The sequence below is a fragment of the Lonchura striata genome, chromosome 1 (assembly GCF_046129695.1).
Source record: "Lonchura striata isolate bLonStr1 chromosome 1, bLonStr1.mat, whole genome shotgun sequence".
Classification (NCBI taxonomy): domain Eukaryota; kingdom Metazoa; phylum Chordata; class Aves; order Passeriformes; family Estrildidae; genus Lonchura; species Lonchura striata.
The window spans coordinates 24464091-24483655 of NC_134603.1; the positions used below are offsets into that span (position 1 = coordinate 24464091).

The 19565-nt window shown below is 33.7% G+C and overlaps 1 protein-coding gene across 1 annotated transcript in view; it reads right to left on the reverse strand.

The window, feature by feature from the left end:
• Positions 1–345: 345 nt before the first annotated feature.
• TMEM67 (transmembrane protein 67) overlaps positions 346–19565 on the reverse strand; it is a 30433-nt gene continuing 11213 nt past the window's right edge. Inside the window, exons 11-28 of the mRNA XM_077782910.1 lie at positions 18264–18329; positions 15972–16128; positions 15478–15601; positions 14537–14642; positions 12674–12730; positions 12482–12580; positions 11905–12003; positions 11488–11574; positions 10651–10750; positions 10411–10550; positions 8852–8992; positions 8305–8385; positions 7047–7163; positions 5751–5867; positions 5567–5671; positions 5106–5208; positions 3982–4124; positions 346–3529 (exon numbers count right to left, since the gene is read on the reverse strand). Of these exons, the coding sequence (XP_077639036.1) occupies positions 3449–3529; positions 3982–4124; positions 5106–5208; positions 5567–5671; positions 5751–5867; positions 7047–7163; positions 8305–8385; positions 8852–8992; positions 10411–10550; positions 10651–10750; positions 11488–11574; positions 11905–12003; positions 12482–12580; positions 12674–12730; positions 14537–14642; positions 15478–15601; positions 15972–16128; positions 18264–18329 (1923 nt within the window). The 3' untranslated portion in view covers positions 346–3448. The remainder of the gene's footprint in view (positions 3530–3981; positions 4125–5105; positions 5209–5566; positions 5672–5750; positions 5868–7046; positions 7164–8304; positions 8386–8851; positions 8993–10410; positions 10551–10650; positions 10751–11487; positions 11575–11904; positions 12004–12481; positions 12581–12673; positions 12731–14536; positions 14643–15477; positions 15602–15971; positions 16129–18263; positions 18330–19565) is intronic.

Genomic DNA, 19565 nt, shown 5'->3' on the forward strand with positions numbered 1-19565 from the left:
ATGTTGTAGTAAAATGGCAAGTCCTCATCAGTAAATGAAACCTGTAAATGTTAACATATTTTTGAAATTACTGTACTTTGTCTGTACATACAAATTTTAATTATTGCTAGAAATAATTTGTTTAGTATTTAACTTGGCAAAAAACAACCATCTCATTCCATTAGTTCTGACTATCCAAAACCATACCCGCCATTATTGCGTGGACTGCAAAACCCCTTTCTCACACTTGTTTGACAGAGCTTCTCTGGACTGCAGAGCCAGCAGCAGCCCCTACTCTCATTTGAATGGAAGAAGAAACTTGTAGGTTTGGGTCAACTCAATCAATGAATGAAAAAAAAACCTGTCTCAAATCTTTAATATTTTTTTATTGCTCAGAGAAACAGACAGGAGAGCCTGAAAAGCCTGAAATACCATGTGGTAAAACAGAACATTTAGAAACCTGAAAGACACTCATCACATGAACAACACACTGTAGATACATATTAATTAAAAAAAAACAACAACCAAAACATTAAGCTGGAAATACAACCACAAGGGATAGTTATTGAACAAATATCAAGCTTGATATTTCCTGAACTAATATCAAGGAATAGGGGAACAAAGCTCAGCCAACCTGTTCCAAGTGTTCACTGGACAGCAAGAGTGAAGAAAAGATTCTTTGAATTCCTGGAGCTTTTGACTCCTGTAATTATTTCCTAAATCACGTAGAGTGCCTATGTTAGCAATATTAACATTTTAGACAAATGATCTGGAAAACTAAAACAAAACAGAGTAGTGTGTACACTGAGGAGAAAGAGAGGGCCAAGTGACTGAACTGTTTTGACAGGATGTTTTTAGATTAATTTATCATTTATCTGTTAAGAAGAGTTGCTTTTAGCAGTAGTTCTTGCAAAATGCAAGGTCATTAAAGCTTTCACGTGCCCCACTGTGCAGCAGATAATTAAAGGCATAGCTAAAGCAAACTCAAAGCAGGAACTATGTATATAGAGGTGTACCTGGTTAGCACAAGCACTGAGAACAGGCTGCAGAGCCCCCATGCTGAAATGTCTCCATTTCTGCAGGTACTGAACTGATGAAAGCTGAACTAATTAAAACCACACATCTACAGATGGCACAACCACATCTTCATTCTGCTTTCAGACATTCTCTGATTCACCCAAATCTAGTTAGTTTAGTTATTCTGACTGATCATAAATCTGACCACTCAGGAGAAAGTATGGTTGAGGCGTGGTATTAGAAACACTTCATGATCATGAACACATCACCAGAATTCAGAGAGAAGAAACCTGTGCCTGTGACCACTGACAGTGATGTATATAAAGACCAGTATTAGGGCACTGCACCAGGGTCACCCTTGCTCATTAATGGACCACAGCAAGTCCCTGCACCCCTTTAGTCACATCTGTTAGCTTGAGTAAACATAGTCACATGCCAAAGATTTTATTTCCTCTCATATACTGACTTTGCAGGGACTTGAAAGGACTTAAGTTTAGCTAAGTTATGCAAAGACAACCCCAAAGAAATACATGGACACCAGGTGAGGCTGCCTTTGCCTTGTGAATGTCCTGCTGCAGCTTCTTTTTCAGATGGCTCCTTAGCTTAATTTACAGTTATGGCTCTCAGTAGATCACTGACAAGAAACCTCACAACTAATCAGCTCATACAGTCATGGTTCCCAGTGGAAATACGATTTTTGGCTGTTTAAACAGATTCAGAACCTAATGGACACTTTAATTACTACATTCACCATAAATGCAACAACCTTAATTTTATTTATCCTGAACACTTCATCAGAAATTTTGTATGTACACCTTTTTGAGGCATAGTGTGCACCAGCAAACTAAGAATTGTGTCCATAAGCAGATAGAAACAAGGAAAGCATGAAATGGAAATGCCCATGCTAAACTGCACATTAATAAATGTATGTACCACTGCAAATCAACTTTTTAGTTATCTCTCTGGTCACAGCCTTACTGGCAGGCATGTTCTATCACTCAATACAACTGCATTGGACAAGTAAGTGACACAGGCTTTGCAACACCAAAAGCAAATGCAGTGGAGCAATAGCAACTGTGAGATTTACGTCCATGTTACTCTCAGTTTAGTATGATATGACAATGTACCAACATGAGAACATGTTCCACTTTATGAAGCCAAAAACCATCTGAAACACAATGCTGCTTCAACTCAGATAAGCATATCTGCACTGGAAATCTGCTAAGTTCAACTAGTCATGTCCTCACTCTGTTTCAGAATAAACATGAGATGATGGTGACTGATATTTTTCTGGTATTTTTCCTCCTGTAAGTCCCTTGTTGAATCATCTAACGACAAGTAACAGCTATAAACCCAACAAACACTATTTATGTTTAAACATTTACTGAAAAAACACTAAGTATAAAGATAGGGAGACTTTTTAGTAATAAAAATGGGAGGTAGACACCTCGGTTTAAGGTGATTTGAAGGCCATTCACAATCTCCTTTGGCACTTGAGTAATTACTAACTTCTCTAAATTCCAAAAATATGATGACAGTAAAATGATTATATCTCTGTTATACCTAAAGATTAAAAAAATCAGAAAATTAAGAGACCATGAGCACCTGTGAAAACAATTCTAAAAAGATTTTAAAAAATTGCTTCCATTTCACTTGTGCAGAAAAAGTGAACAGAATAATTATTGTTGTTTCTCTGAACCTCTTGCTTCACAAGACAGAAGATCAAGAACAAATCCCAAATGCTGATGAACATCTCCTCTGCTCCATCAGTCTCTTTCTCTACATCACTGTAACACAACTGTATCTCAAATACATGTTTGGGAAGTCATATGTAGGCCACACCCAAGAAAAAACAATGATAAACTCCAAGAGAAGAGACAGAATTATACAATACTGTATCACACAAGACAGAAACATTAAAATTTCTGCAAATAAGAAATCTTGAAAAATTCCTCCTGAAATACTAACTTAATTCAGAACAAATCCTGTGCTGTGTAAAATTTGACATATATTTGCTAAACATTACATGTCAAAATAACTTTAAAAAAGGAACAAAGATTTAAGGTATTTTCAGAGAATTTCAGAGTTGTCAACCTCTCCTGTCAATAAGATGCTCAAATTGTTTCCTCAAAGTCAGTGGTGCATATCTTATCAAAAGACATAAAATTATTTTAATCTTATTCTAATAATAAGAACAGTAAGTTTACTTCTGTCTTATTTGCATGTACCTTTCTTTTTAAAGCCTATGGCTTAGTGTTCACAAATTAAAAAAAAAACCTATAAATACAGAAAAATAAAGCTTAATAGCACACAATATAAAAAATGACAAGTTTCAAACCCATTACATTGTTATTGTGGAAAAGTGCACTACAATTAATCTGTAGGTCAGAGACGCTTTGATCATGTTCATATTTTCCATTATTAAATCCTTAACAGTTTTTCATCTTCTCAATTAAATGAGAAATCTTTGATCCACCAAGGTTTTGGAAGCCAAATTCTTCTGCCCAAGTGTATTACGAATAAACCTAAATATCTAAGAACATTTTGGAAAACATGTATTAATGAAGAAATACTTACATTAGTATGTTTCAGTACCTAACATAAAATAGTAAATTCAGATTATCTTTAAATTGTAAATAATAATTAATTAGGTGCTTAATCCCCTTTAGCATTTTTAAAACATTTTCCACTATCTTTCTATCCCAAATTATGACAGAATTATGTGAGATTAATTTTAACAGATATTTCCATTTTCTATTGAAAATTATTTGTAATCTCTTCATTCAGGATCACCATGTGAACAAAATTAATTTCTCACAAGTCCATTTGACAAAATAAATAAAAAAACTATTTCATAAGGTCTCAGTATAATCTTCTCTCACTGCACACTGCTAACTCACTGCATTTATTATCTAGCTAACTATTTAAACTGCCATATTGACTCCCATTTAAAAAATATTACTTTACTCTTAAATTGAAATTTACCTCTTGTTGCAAATATGTTAGAATAGCTGCTAAAACAAAACTTTGAGAAGCTAAATCCACAACCGAGAAAAACAGGATATCAAAGATGAGCAGTGTTGTTTCATTGCCATAATAGAGAACATCAGTGAATGAGTGTCCTTCATCTATGGAAAGAGAATATTTTTTTAAAAATTAGTATTTCTGTGAGTTGCAAGTTTGTAGAGTTCATCAGTCTGTGCTGAGGAAGCTGATAAGAAAAAGGAAGATCAGAGATAGAGCAATTTATGACATTCTATGGCAACACAGAGATAGTCCTCTCATTCTTTTGAAAATCAATACAAACTTTTCACTTATAAAATGGCATCATACTGATGAACACGTGTCACACACAGCTCTATTTACTCCTGAGATCTCAATCAGATTATTTTAAAAAGTTGTTTTAAATCAAGAAGCAGATGTAGCTTCCCTGTCACTGAAAGTTTTAGTAGCTCCTAGCTCTGGCCCCAACTCAACAAAATCATAAAAACATATGCTTCTTGCCTTATTTATGAGAAGGTTCAGAGCTTTGCATTATTTTTGTTTAATGGTCCCCCAGAAAACGGGTCTTTTAAGGTGAAAATACCTTTTTCACAGCCAAAGTACTCTAGAACATTTATCTACCTCTTTATTTTAATCAAAAAACACCACTTCTATAAGAGAAAAGAATATGTAAACAATTACAAAAAACTTTTCTGTTTTCTTACTTTTTCAAAAAATGTCCAATACAAGTTTGATTGGGAACAGTGTATTTTCATTATAAATTGTGTACTTCAGTGCCATGAAATCCTGATTTATATCTAAACTTCTGGGAACCATAGCAGTCTAGACTATCAAATAATATACTTCTATCAGTGCTTATGATTATGAATTTCATAAATGTGTATGTCGGTCACTTTCAGCTGCCTTAAATAAAAAAGATCACAGTCAAATGACAAATTATAAACAGGATTTCTATAACCTACAGAACTTCTCTTAAATACCTCCCTCACAATTAGTCACTTGATCTCTCCTGCTGTCAAGTCCATCTTAGATTGTAAATCCTGGGAAAGAAATCTACATAGAAACCAGAATACTTAAAATAGTACAAATACCACACATCTTTTTACCATTATAAAAAATACTTTTCTCTATTGGTTCCATGAACTCCATGCCAAGAATTCGTTCAAGCAGCAACTTATCTTTGACAATATAATCCATTTCTTTATGAACCTGTAAGAAAAATAAAAACAACACATCTTGTTTTATGATTTCAAACCTGCTACAAAGTGAAGTACAGCTACTTAGACCTTTATGAATGAAACAAAACCCACTGGTCTATTCCAAGACAAAAATAAGCACATAACAAAAAAGGATTTGTCATCTTGAAGTGCAGTCTGCACTTCTGAACAGCACTCCAATTCTTGTTGTTTGTTTTTTTTTTTTTTTTTTTAATGAAGCACTGTTCTGGATGCCATAAAATCTTTAACAATAGATCTTAAAGCACATGAGCTTAAAGAGGAACTGTAATTTTTAGTCTGTATTTAGAGTAAGTATATTTTCCTTAATATAGTAATGTCAGTATACATACATGATCAATAAAAGAACTGAGAAATTTGTTCATGGCATTGTAGGCCCTTGTGCTTTGTTCGAAAGTATTTGCAGATGAGTTCAAAAGCCTGGCAGGACCTTGTTTCTGAAATACAAGACCAAGACTTTAACAGAGAAATTTTGTATTTTAAATAACATTTAAAGAATACCAATATCTCACTTACTCTTGTTAAGGTTTCATGAATCCAGTCATAGTTTAGTCGCATTTTTCTTGAAATGGAAATCTGAAATGTCTGGCCATCTGTGTTTGGTAACAAACCTCTCTGACTACACAGATTTTCCTATACAATTAAAGCAAGTGTAAATTAACATAATTAATGTCAATCATAGACCCAAACACAGTCAAAAGCTTTTAATTTCCTCTCTTTCATGTATAGATAATACTTAATATCTCTAAATATTTGAAATCACTGTACTCTTGTTCTACGGCAGCAAGATTTCCTTAGGACATGAAATCCTGACCCCTGCTGTCACAAAGTTCTATTTCTCATTTCACCTGTGTTCAGTTCATTACCTTCTAATAATACATATTCTGGTATTTATTCTGAAGACCTTTCTTTTAGGTCTATAGTTTCTTATATACTTGTCTCACTTTGCTTTTTTTGCTTCTTTGTTTTGGATTCCTGACTTTTTAGATGTGTTTTTCAGATCACATTAAATAAGTCTCAGAAACCGCAAGAAAATAAAAAAAAATTGACATTTTAATGGGGAAAACCCCCTTTTTCCCAAAATTATATTAAAATAAGCAATTAGAAAAAAAAATTGTAAGAACGCATAAATCAAAAACATTTTTAATAAGATTCCCCTGTATTTCAGTGTTTGAGATTTAATTTTCACATGGTTTTGTTTTTTTCTGTCCACTTAACATTGAAATAGGAATATCTTTATTTGTCCCTAAAAAGATACAAGATATCATGAAATTTAATGCATGTATTAGACATTTTATATTTGCCTGATCTTGCAGCAAAGATATAACATATGAAAAACTAGAAAAAATACTTATGCAAATTAATTTCTATAAAGAATGGGTTGTATCACCATAGTAGAAGAGATGGAATAAAGGAATTGATTGGCAGATTACAAGTTTCTGTATTAGTGTTTCAGATCTGTCTCTTTACCAAACCCTTTTGGTATACACTCTTTTGAATGTGGCTGTGACCTTATGAAAAGCTTAAAAATTGAGAAGAAGGTTCTTAACTATATGAAAAAACCTTTTTAGAGAAACAGGAATTTTATATCCTTGAAATGTGAAGAAGTAACAAGATGAAATAGTGAAGAAAAAGAAAGATGAAGAGTTAGCTGAAAGAAATACTGAGTCATATATTTACATACCAACAGCTGCTATCTTTAAGTAACATGGTTCAATGTAGTGCACAATTGCAGATCCATAATGTAAATGTGTGTGGTCTTTATATAAAGTAAATAATTGAGCAGATATAAACGTGAATACTTTTACTTACTGCTTCTCTCTTCAGGTTCATATTCATTTCTTCCATATTGGTATCTGCATGTCCATGCACTGAGCGACCGTGGATATAATGACCAAAGCAGTTGTGTGACAAGAGAAACACTGAAATCTAAGAGATGGGGAGAGAGAGAATGCTTTAATCAACAATTATAATTTTATTTTTGATCTTCTGAATTCAGAGTGAATATCAGTCAAACCAGCCAGTCCTGCTACAAATACAAAGTAGGCAAGTACCGAAAAAAATGTGGGAGAAAAATATTTAGCAACTCTTTTACTAATTAGTTTTATCTGTATATAACTAGAAATACATACCAGCTTCACGTTTAGTTCATCAAGAGCAAGGATCTGCTGCTGCTTAATTCCATTGAGCCAAGAAGTTAAAGCTGTTAGATTTTTTTTATTCAAAGATTATTTCTGTGCTACATAATACATATGCATGATTCCAGCTGAACTCCTAAAAGGCTGTATTTAACATAACTTCATTAAGTATGATACAATGCTTATAAACCACATAAATTCCAAAACTAATTATTTTCTACAATCCAGGAACTACATGGGTGTTTCACAGAGGAGGAATAACCACAGCTGGAAAGATTGATAAAAGAGGTAAATCAGTATTTTTAAGAAGTTTTGGGAAATGAGGTAATCCAATCTATTCTGACTGCACTCTTCATAGGTTAAAAGGGAATTCCTGCAGTACAAAGCTTCAAAACCCATATGTAAAGAAGAGAAAGTTCAGATGTGAGTAAGAGAAAATGAATGCAAAAGGTGATAACTGTTAAGAGGAGCAAAATTAAGTTCAGCAGTTGAGGAACAAGCACAAGACAGGAGCAAAAACTGGACATATATATATTAAATAAAACCAAGACAACTTGCAAGTCAGAAGTACTAAAACACAAACTAGTATACAGAATGGCAGTAAATGGTTCCATGCCTAATGTCTGTTACAACTTGTTATTTTTGAATTCTGTATCAGCACATGTAACCAATTTAAACTAAAAAAAAACCCAACCAACCAAACAAAAAAACCTAAAAATCAGGTGTTTAAAATAACATATTGATACCTATGCTTCTGAAATAATTTTCCAACTAAAGTTGAGCTCATAAAATGAGCTGAAGGAAACATCAGCTTTGGCTGTTAGCTACTAATCTAAATTAAATTAATAAATATTACTTAATATTCTTAAAACTATCTTATGTACTATTCTATTTAAAATGCCACACTACAAATGAGACAAAGAAATACTTACATTGCTCACACAACACAAATCAACAAATTGGCTTATCTTATCTTCAACAAATCTTTCATAAATCACAGCAAAAAATATAACCTGAAATAAATCAACCACATTTTCTTTCATTAGTTCATTGATGTTATTAAGCAATTAATTTCACTATTTCACACCCACAAACAACAGACTTCAGTAGTGGCCACCACTGCACTGGACTTAATGAAAAGGGATTGACATCCTACTTCCTTTAAGAAATAAACTGTTAGCAAGAACCTGCTTTTTATTTTGAACTTGTCAGATGCTTCAAAGTTGTTTAAAATAAAACAAAGTATGTGCATAAATTCATATCTTTGAGAGGATTAAAATTCTGATCCAAATTCAGATGTCTCATATCTCAGAAGATTCATTTTGAGTCCCAAAGGTGTACTATGCTAAAACAACTAAACATTACAGTTAAGAACATCCTCCATGCTATGATAAGCAGCTTGGACAGTCTAGAGATTTATTCTAGCTTCCAAGAACCAGCCTAAAAATGGTAATTCAGGATGTCACATATTTCACATACTTGTAGGATGGCAATGGCTCCCCAGAGTGCAGCAGACACACCAAATCTTAAAATGCAGCTCCAAGGAGCTACATAACTCTCACTGCTTCTCGTGAGACTGGAAGAAGCATCCATTAAGGCCAGGTTTGAAAATCCCACCACCTGAAGAGATAAGAAGGTCAATATAACAACAGGTGAGAATGAATAGTATTAATTAGGATCCTGTTGTTTCCATCATAACAGGAAATAAGAAAAAATAATGAAAAATGGACCTGGGAAGAGTAGCCTGCTCCCTATGACAGAGTTCAATTGTGTGATCCAAAAGTCAGTATTGGGTTCTACTGAAAATGTCCAGAAGATTCTACTACTGTTCTGCATAGGGATATAACTTCTGCCAAATTTCAGCTCTTTGGTACTATATATTCCAATGTCAAAGCAAATTTTCATGTGCTTTGCAACTCTTAAAAGACTGATTTGTTTTGTTTTTATTGTATAGAAATATATTTTCCTCCACCATCTGTATGGTTGAATCTATTTTAAACAAAAAAATGTAGAAAAAGTTCCAAAATAAAAAAGATGAGAGGAACAGTATGTGTTGAAACACTTAAGAGGTGAAAAATTAGTGAAAATCTTTCATAACAGAAGTTGCACCAAAATATACTTGTGGTGGGTTGACTATTTCCTCATGTCCTAGTGCTTGTCAGTTGGGAGAAGTAGCACCCACCTCACTTCACCTTCCTTTCAGGTAGCTGCAGAGTGCAGTAAGAATAACTGCTCTCTTCTCCCTCTCTTTTAACATTGCACCTAAGTTGGACCTGGCCTGTATTTACCAACAGCAAAAATGCTCACATAGTGAATCAATAAAGTTTCAGGACTTTCATTACTTAATTTAATGGAAAAATTTTATAAGGACTATAAAATTAAATGGAAGTGTTAAAATATGCATAAGAACCTCAAAAAAACAACTATATGCTACACACTTAAAGAATACTTCCTAAAATAGAAAAAACTAATAAACTGCAAAAGAAACAAGCCCAAATATTTTTTAAAAGCTAAAGCACAGTTCGTCACATATTCTGAAGCTGTAACTGAAGGCATACTGCCATGGGGAACAGAACTGGCACATTTTATTTCCAGCATAATAAAAGGGTGCTGCAGCAAATTAACAGGAAGGAAGCTCAGTTCAGACAAATATGAGATCAGGAATAATGATTCCTGACTGTGGCAGGAGGGTGCTAGTAGGCAAATAAAGAATTGAGTGTGTACACAGATTTATCAGTCTCTTAAGCCTTTTAAGGTAACTAATTACTTAAAAAAAAAACCAGACAAATCTAACAAAGATCTCTAAGGTAATTAAAGGTTGGACATTTTTTTAAGTCTTCCTTAATGAAATATTGCAATGACCTATACATACATATAAATCTAAAACTGCATTAGAATAATTATTTTACTAGGTTACATGATTTCAAATGAATTTAAAGTGATTCACTATTACCACACAAAATGCAAGAATTAAACATCAGACCCTATGTTACACTCTGGTTGTGAATTATAAATTATAATAATAATAGTAATATTACCTCCAGAAAAAAAAGAACTGCAAGGACTTGAAAGAGAGGATTTATTTTCCTCACTGTCTGAATTTCGTTCCATTCATTTGCTATAAAGTACGTCCTCCATATGCTCACAGGTGCAGCAGCACTTTTAGTAACACCTTCACCTAAAAAGAGTACGTACAGTAAAGCTCTAAAATGTAATATCTGAGAGTAATATCTGAATTTCATTAAAGCTGCTTATTAAAGAAATGTAGTTTGAATTACCTTCAACTGCTTTAAAAACTTTGCCCTTAGGTCTTTCCCAGTCAATAAAGAAAATATCAATAGCAAGTTGTGAAACCAGCAAGTGCAAAAATTGTAGAGCCTAGGAGAGAAAAGTAAGGACAGAAACAGCATATACACAAAGATGGAGGAATAGTCATTGCATGTATTATTCATGAAACATAACAAGCAATATCTTGATTATACAAGAGACTGCAACTTTATTACCAACTTTTGATAATCTTTTGTTTGTTTAAAAGCTTGGAATAATGTTAAGTTGTGTGATGATGTCTAAAATTATGAAGAAAATACAGCAAAGTAACAAATTTTAAAAATTGACTTTTACCCCATAAAATACTAACCTGGACTAGGAATTCCAATTCAGTATAATACCCACAATTTATATAATATTTGTATGTGCCATGAAGACAGAACAGTGATCTTAGGAGTTCTACATATTTGAATGTAATTATTTGGTTCTGTCTTCTTTCTAATCAGGAACTCACAGCACTTACATTCTGCTTTAAATAGAAGTACTTGCTTTCTTGATATGATGCTATTTTATTTGTGTTTCTTTATACCTTTATCCTTAAAAGAATGACTTTTCAGTCTGTCTTTTATGACCTTCTTGAGACATTTATTTTCCTATAAAGACTCCACAAAATAAATTTCTATGAAAAAATTACTTAATTCTCAGAAGAACATAACTATTAGGACATAACACCCACACACTAATAACTAATAACTGTACAAGATATTTAAAAACAAGCCTACTGAAAATAGGATACATACATAGAAGCATGCTGACATGTATTTTATGGTGAGGAAAAAATTATTTACCTTTAAACTAAATGCACATGCTATGTATGTAACAAAATCTTCTTCTTGAGATGGAAGAGGTAAAAGGACAGATACAAACTGCTGAGCCTATAATTGAGAAGTTACATTGAAACAGTAAACCTGCATACGTGACAACATAATAAATGCTTAAGTGTGAATAAGCTTTTCCAGAAAAAGATCAATGAATGTGTAAAATATTTTAAGTGACTATTAAGCAGACTGCAAGTACAACAAATCCTAAGGAAAAAAAAACAGGTGAACACAAAATTTAAGTACACAAACCACAATGTTACATAGAACTTGCCTCAATAGTCTGACAAGAAAAGGAAAAAAAAGAAAAAAGAATATTAATGTCCATGTAAAAATATATTTAATATTACTAGGTTTTTATACATCCAAATCTGGAAGAACACTTACTTTGAAGAATACAAGCCAATAAATCCCTGTGCCCACTGTGATGATAAAGAAAACGTTGGCTAGGTCTCCAGCATAGAACAGTAAAAACTTGAACACTGTCTGCAATTATAAAAACACACTGTAGACATCTGTAAAACTATTAAGTAAGGCACATGTTCATAATGCATTCATATAAAACATTATGTAGCTCACATAAGAAACTCTAGTACTGAAAAGTAGCCCTGAACAAAAGCTTTCCACTGTGGTTATATCACCAGCTGAAACTCCTACATGCTGGCTGTTGTTCAAGGAAGAACTAATCTGAAAACCAAGTCCACTCAACTGATCAGAATAGCCCTGTATTTACATGTATTTTTTAGAGCAGCATTTCCTGAATGACAATATCAGAATCAAAAAGAATGCAAAATACCTACTTCCTCAAGTGAGCCTAACTATGGGGCACAGTTCTATGCAGCTAGGCTAGAAATTATTTCAGTTACCTTAAGAAAACAAATCATTATAATCACAGGGAGTGACAGCAAAGGTGCCCTTAAAGAGAGGAAGAGATGTCCCATTTCAGTCTGGCAGCTGTTCATACCTGCAAGTCGATTATAGAGCTTCCTGTCCGCCTCTTCCAGCCTGCAGTCTTGAGAAGAGACCATAACACTGCCAGTCCACCCAACACACCCAGTGCAATCTGAAAATATAAAAAAAATATTTGCAGATAATTTCTGCACAAAATACAGAAGTAAATCATTATGTCAGCAAATTAAAGGGAATTAAAACTTACATCAGTCTGAATCTGAGCCTCTCTCTGATTCATCTCATAGCTGACTGCGAAAGAAACCTGAATATTAAAATACAAAAAGTAAATATACACAGAAATTCTGAAGTGTTACAACCATGACAGACAGTGGTAGCTTTCAGTTTCAGTTGGTGGGAATTCTCATCTAGGGCTACTATACAAGTACCAAAACCATATTTTTTTACTGCATATGACCTGGTGTGCTCTGTTGCCAGGCTCAGTACCAGCATGTACTATGCAACTCTTACTGCAGATTTTACCACCAGTAATGCTGGGGATGCCTGCCCTCTGCAAGATACCAGCTATACCTTTTTGTAATTCTTTCAAATGTGTATGATTTCTTCCTCCTGAAAGGAGACACTGAATGTTTGATACTTTCCCTTTTATCACTGATTAAAGGTAACCTTGATGTAATTAGACCAACATGCAAAATCATGGTAAGCTTGCACAGCTCAGATACTAGAATTTTTTTCAGCTTGAATGAAATAAAAATTGTCATGCAGCATCAAAATTGTTCCCTCTAGCTTAAATTTAACCTAAGACCTCCTCTTTTGACTTTGGTCTGAAAAATTTGTATATGGAAGAGAAAATGTTCACCTTGTTTTATAATATTCTTTCCTGAGTCTTTGTCACTGCACAGCTAAAATTAACACAAGCATGATAATAAATAGTTTTTCTAATTCAGTTTAAAAGAAGTATCACCCCTCCCTCCCCTCCTTCCTGACATCTCGTCTTCCCCAAACATTTATTCCAGTCAGATATCACTGAACATGGACTTAAGTCTATCATCTATCACTGAACTTGGACTTAAGTCTAAATATCCTCAGTTACTACAAGCTCAGTGTTTACAAAAACTGGAAACAAAATTCAATGTATTTTTTAGTTGCATAAAATTTGTTAAATGCAACAAGACATCCAAAACTGGCAATACCCAAATACATCTCACATAGATACAAGGATGAAATAATATGAAAACTGAGGAACTGAAAGCAATTGTTCCTACCATCACAATTTGAATGAATTACTTTCTGGATGCAGTGCTGTCTAGCAGTTAAATAAAGACATCAGTTAGCCAGAAAAAAAAAAAGGTCTTAATTTTTCTGTCTGTCTAATTCTCTTGCTTTCATTCAACTAATGTGGAATTCAAGGAATGCTGCTAGCACCACAAATTTCTTCTAGCCAGATGTCTATTTGTACTGGAAGTCTGAACAGCTGAAGGCTGACAAGCAGAAAATGCTAATATTATTTTTTTTTTTTTTGTTCTACCATCAATATATTTACTTTTTAAAGCAGTGTGATCTAACACACCAAGACAGAAGAATGGGACATCTGTGCTGCTGCCCATGAAGGCAAGCAAAAGGGCAAGTAGGAAAAGTCCCTTTTGCACCTGCTACAGTAGAATTGTTGGTTTTCAGTACAGAAAGATGAAACACTAAAGGATGTTTTAAATATATTACCAATAATTTAACTTAAACTACACATTACCTGAAATGTTTGTGTCATAACAACCTCCTCTTAATGCACTGTTCTAAATAAAAATACTAATTCCTTGCATAAATTGCTTGCGGTGCTGCATTAAGTCCTTTATCTGTTATGTGTGTAAAATTTTATTTGAACTGTAGCCTAATTTAGCATTATAAAACCAGTTTCAAGTTCCAAGTGTTTTAAGTTAAAAAAGACTGAAGATAAACTGAAAAGAGAACACTTTTAACTGATTTGTTTTAAAAGGTTTTAATGAAAACTTGTAACTTCAAAACTGATCAGAACTAGAAACTGCTTATTAGATTTTTATAACCCACTACCAAAAACAGAACTAAAAGTATAATTAAAGTAGCATAAAGATCTCACCATCACACTCTGGGTTTCAGGGTTTTGAATAAGCACATCTGTATAAGCAACAGTAATTAAAGGAGGGTAGATGGTTCCTCTCTGTGTATGGGACACCAGACGGATACTGCAGAAATACAAGAGTATGATTTTTAATTAAAAAAAAAAACAACTGGATGAGTGCTTGGGAAGCAATCATTGAAACTTAACAAGGAAATACTAAATGAACAGAACAACTTGAGCAATTAAATGTGAATTTCTAATCCAATGACATGGTTTCACATTTTGAAAGTACAACTGGAGTGTACAAAAGCATGTACAGAAATATATTTTAAAAATCATGGTAAGAATTGTTTACTGAAAATACCTTAATCAATCTTTACCTGTCTTCATCTTACAGGAGGACATCACATAAAGAAGGAGGAAAAAAGTTTCCTCCAAAATATATTCCAGCTGAGATGAGCAATTAGTAATGACCCTAACAGGCAGTCTCACAATTTTAGTTAAATAACTACAAACCTATTCTGGATTGTATAACAGAACAGGCAATGGGCTGGAAAAAATACTGTAAAAAAGAATATGGAGTATGAAATAAGATCATTGTATAGTCAGCAACATACATATTGAAAAAGAATTAACAGAGGAGTTTTTAGGCCTTTCCAGACAATGCTTGCTTGTAAGAGGTGACTGAATACCTGCTAACTTGCATTATGCCAACATGGTCTGATCCTTGTACCTGGAAGGGAATCACGGTGATTTCAATTCTCACAAGTCAATGTTGTTTTCTTTCACTCATCAGAACAACCTATGGAATTTTATTCCATTCCCAAATATGCAATGGAAAAAGCAGCACATATTACATACTAAAAAATATATAACAAAACAACTTTAAGACAATAAAATGCAGACTGTACAACACTGGCTTTATTTTCTATGTACTGTATATTATATGAGTTAATCACCTTATTGTTATTTTGCTAGCAATCCGAATTACCCTTGGTGGTTTTCCCAAGTCATTCTCTTTTCCACTAAGTGCATCCACCAAAAAAAATCGACGAGTCAAAAGCCAGTTGTTCATATTACTGTCTAGAAAACATGACACACACATTGTTCAACACACAAAAAGAATGAAATATATTAGAAACAACACATATGTTGTAATAACACATAGTAAGTAATGAGGATTTAAAATTGTTTATTTTCAACTTATACAAATATATAATGAAATGAGATTTTTTTATTTGTACATATTACTGATTCAAATGGTGTATGCAACCAAAGCTTGCACTTAAACAATCCGAACTTGCCCACAAATACTCCATTTTTTAAATGGAAACAAGTTATGATGTTGTGGTATCTTTAAACATAACACAGTAACAGTAGTTAACATAGATTATTTCTATTTGAAATTTTCAGATTGTTTAAATTCATAGAGATGCTACTATCACCATCTTACCTTGATTAACAAACTTTTCTTTGTATTGAAGATTCAAATTTAAAACTGGCACAGCCCAAAGATGTTGCTGTCCATTGCCACCATTATATTCAAGGAACAGGTCATAAAAGACCGGATTAGCAAAATCCAATAAAATCTTAGAAACTGAAATTTTGCACTACAAGAAAAAAAAGGGAAAATTAAAAGATCACTTTAACCATTTAGTTAATTTGTCAAGCTGTGGATTCCTTCCCTACAGCCACTTTTTTACTCCATTAAGAGTGCACCTGTCCAAGCCACAAGCAGAGAGTTTCTTGAGAATGCTGTGAGAAATTGTGTCAAATGCTTTACTGAAGTACTGATAGACAAGGCATTTCAGCTATCTGCAAACAATTACAAAGCACTAATGATTTTATGCAAACTTCCTGGAAATGATTGCAATTAACTAGAATGACTAATGTGGAGAATTTTTCAACAGATTTGGAAAGACTATCCTAGCAAACCTCACAGACATAAAATTTGAAACAGCATTAACATTAAAGTCAAGAAACATAAATGCAGAAGTTGTGAAATCTGGTTCTGGGCCCACCAGTACAAGAGAGAAATTAAGCTACTTGATACAGTCCAGCACAGGCCACTATGGTGAGGAAGAGACTGAAGCATGTCTGCTACAGAGAAGAGCTGAGACTCTTGTGCCTGGCAATAAGAAGGCTCAGGGTGATCTTACCAATGTGTACAAACATTGTACAAGGGAGGGTGTATGAGACAGAGCCAGGCACTTTTCAGCAGTGTCCAGTGACGAGACCAGAGGCAATGGGCATAAACTGAAATAGGAGGCTCCCTCTGAGCATCAGAAGACAGGTTTTCACTGACACAGGCTGCCCAGGGAGGCTGTGAAGTCTCACTCCCTGAAGATAAAAACCCATGTGAATACGGTCCTAGGCAACCTGCTCTATGTGGCCCTGCCTGACTTGTGGACAAGAGAGCCTCCTGCAGTCCCTGACTACCTCAACCACTCTGTGATTGTGCAAAGAAGTTAAGATATGAAAGCAGATAACTTTTTGCAAATGTGAACAACCATGCATTTAAAATACTCATATAATTTGTCAACTCTGTTTTCTCCAAAGCCACATGGGGAAAAACAAAAGTAATGCGTACCATGGACAAAAGTTATATTAAAAATACTCAGTAAGTTACTGATGTATCTATTCAAACCCAACAATATTAACTGTTATTAATACAGGTAATACAGAATCAGTATCAAATACTCAAGATTTTAAAAAGAAAAAAAGGCCCATACTCAACTAGTTCAATGATTCTAAATACAAAATGTTTTCATTCTGTCTGAAATATTGAAATATGGATTAAGCAACATTAAACAATATGAAAGATATTGTTAAATATCTTGATAGATAAAAATAGTTAACAAAGATTTGCCAGTGTTATTTGGTAAACACTTTAAATTTCCCAGAGTAAGCTTTGACAGCTATGACTTTCCAAAACTTTCACACCACCTAAATAGCAGCCAGAGTTTTGTATTTTTACACTTCAACACATAATGTGGGGAATGGTTTTCAGTGTTCGATGAGTTAATAAACAATATTAATATGTATGAGATGCTGTGATTATAAAGATGTTTCTTTCTCCACTCGATTGCCAAAGAGACTACCGACTTCCCATCTAACATATTAAGTGACAAAAATTAATGATGCTTTATCACTGGCAGAACCATTTCTGCAGCTGACATAGTTCAGTGTTCTAGTCCCTCTTCCTTTCCTGATGTTTATTAAAGTGTGAAAACCCCAACAATGTTTTTTCATAGTTAAGACAAGTAAAGATTCTCTTTCCTCTGATGAGTAATCTGTTCAATTAAAATAAGTTTTCAATCTCTTCACTGAATTCACTGAAATCAGGGCATACTATAAAGAGTAAATGGGAACAATATTCAGGCATGGCATGACTGGACTTGACTTCTTTCCATATGAAAGATGGTGGTAGGAAATTTAGGAGATATGATACAAAGCATACGGCTGTCATAATTCAGGCACTGTGTTCTTCCACTGCTAAGTCAGCAACCTCACAAACACAAATGTCAGTTTAATTTACTGAGATTATGCTATGTAGTAAAAAAGTTTTGTGATGCAGTTAAATAATTTAAAAAACCTACACTTATTTCATTCAATTTCCCAAGGAAGAACTCCATGTTTCAGCCTGTGCCTAAACTCCAGAGGTTCTTCAGTATCCACTGAATAACTAATGACATATAAGGCAGCTTAATTCAAATTTGAAAATATCATTTTATATCTTACTTACATTTTGTTGGTAAGTTGTTCCAAAAACATAAGCGGCATTCAATTTAGTTTCGGTATCAGGACAAAGCTGAATAAAACATAGTTATAATTCAGTTAATTCAAAAGTATCATCTTCTCATGTGAAAAATATTTACAAGCACTTATGTAATAAGAGTTCTCACAAAAGATATTTTTCTATTTTTTAATAAGAGAAGGATTTATGTTTTTGGTAAACACAATTATTTGTTTCACTAACACTGATGTGCTTAAAATGCTAGTTTAACTTATTCATACTTGTATAGTATTTTTCAGTTCCATCACTGAAATCTGTGGACAGCAGCATCCAAACAGGCAAGAATAATCTTTCTGTGGACTGAACATTCAATGCACTGTACGGCCTCAAGCTCAGTCAGAGGCTTCTGCTAAATTCAAGAATACCATAAGAAAATAAGTCCATATTCATACAGCCTGGTTTCTCTTAAGTTGGCATTCTCAGAGAATCAGAGTTATAGCAAGTAATAGATTTTTTTCTTTTTTTAATACAAAACTTATATTTTCGTCAAAGAACAGCAGATTCAGCTGAATACAGAAAAAAATGGTCCAAAGTGCAACATGGAGGCCAGAGCCATTTTCCCAAATGAGAATGAAGTTTATATTTGCATAAAACACAATTCTGTTTGTGTGAAATTGAAATTCTGGGAACTGCTACAATTATGCATTGATACCACTTTAGCATTGTGATGTCTTATCATCATGCATTAAAGGAGGCTTTGAATGGAAAAGCTATTCCTCTCTCATTGGCTCTTGACAGCTGTTAAAAGGTTTGCCCTAGAAAATAAATGTGCCCCATAAACCTAAACTTGTATGTCAGAATATATAATTTTCCATGCAGAGTAACTGTCTTAGTAACCTGTTATCTTAAACACTAGTTTTCCTTAAAACTGGAGACACAGACACAAGATGGCTCATCCTGAGGCAACAACAAAGTAAATCCTGAATGTCAGCTGCTCTTCTGTAGACACTGAAATGTTTGAAGTGATGTGCTCCAATAGAAAATGAACCAACAATTCCCAATTGTTCTTGCTAGTGTTCTTATTGTTTATTTAGGGAAATACTGAGAGTGCCTAGATCACCACTGGACTGCTAAACAAATTCTATTCTGTAACATGTTGCAGCTGCCCACTGTTCTTTCTGATAGACTAATTACTATTGCACTTTCTAATTGCTGCTTACTTGCATTTTTCACAGCCTAACTACACAGTGTAGTACTACTGAAGTAGAATGTCTGTGCCCCTGAAATCTGAGGATGTAGTGTCCAAGGGTA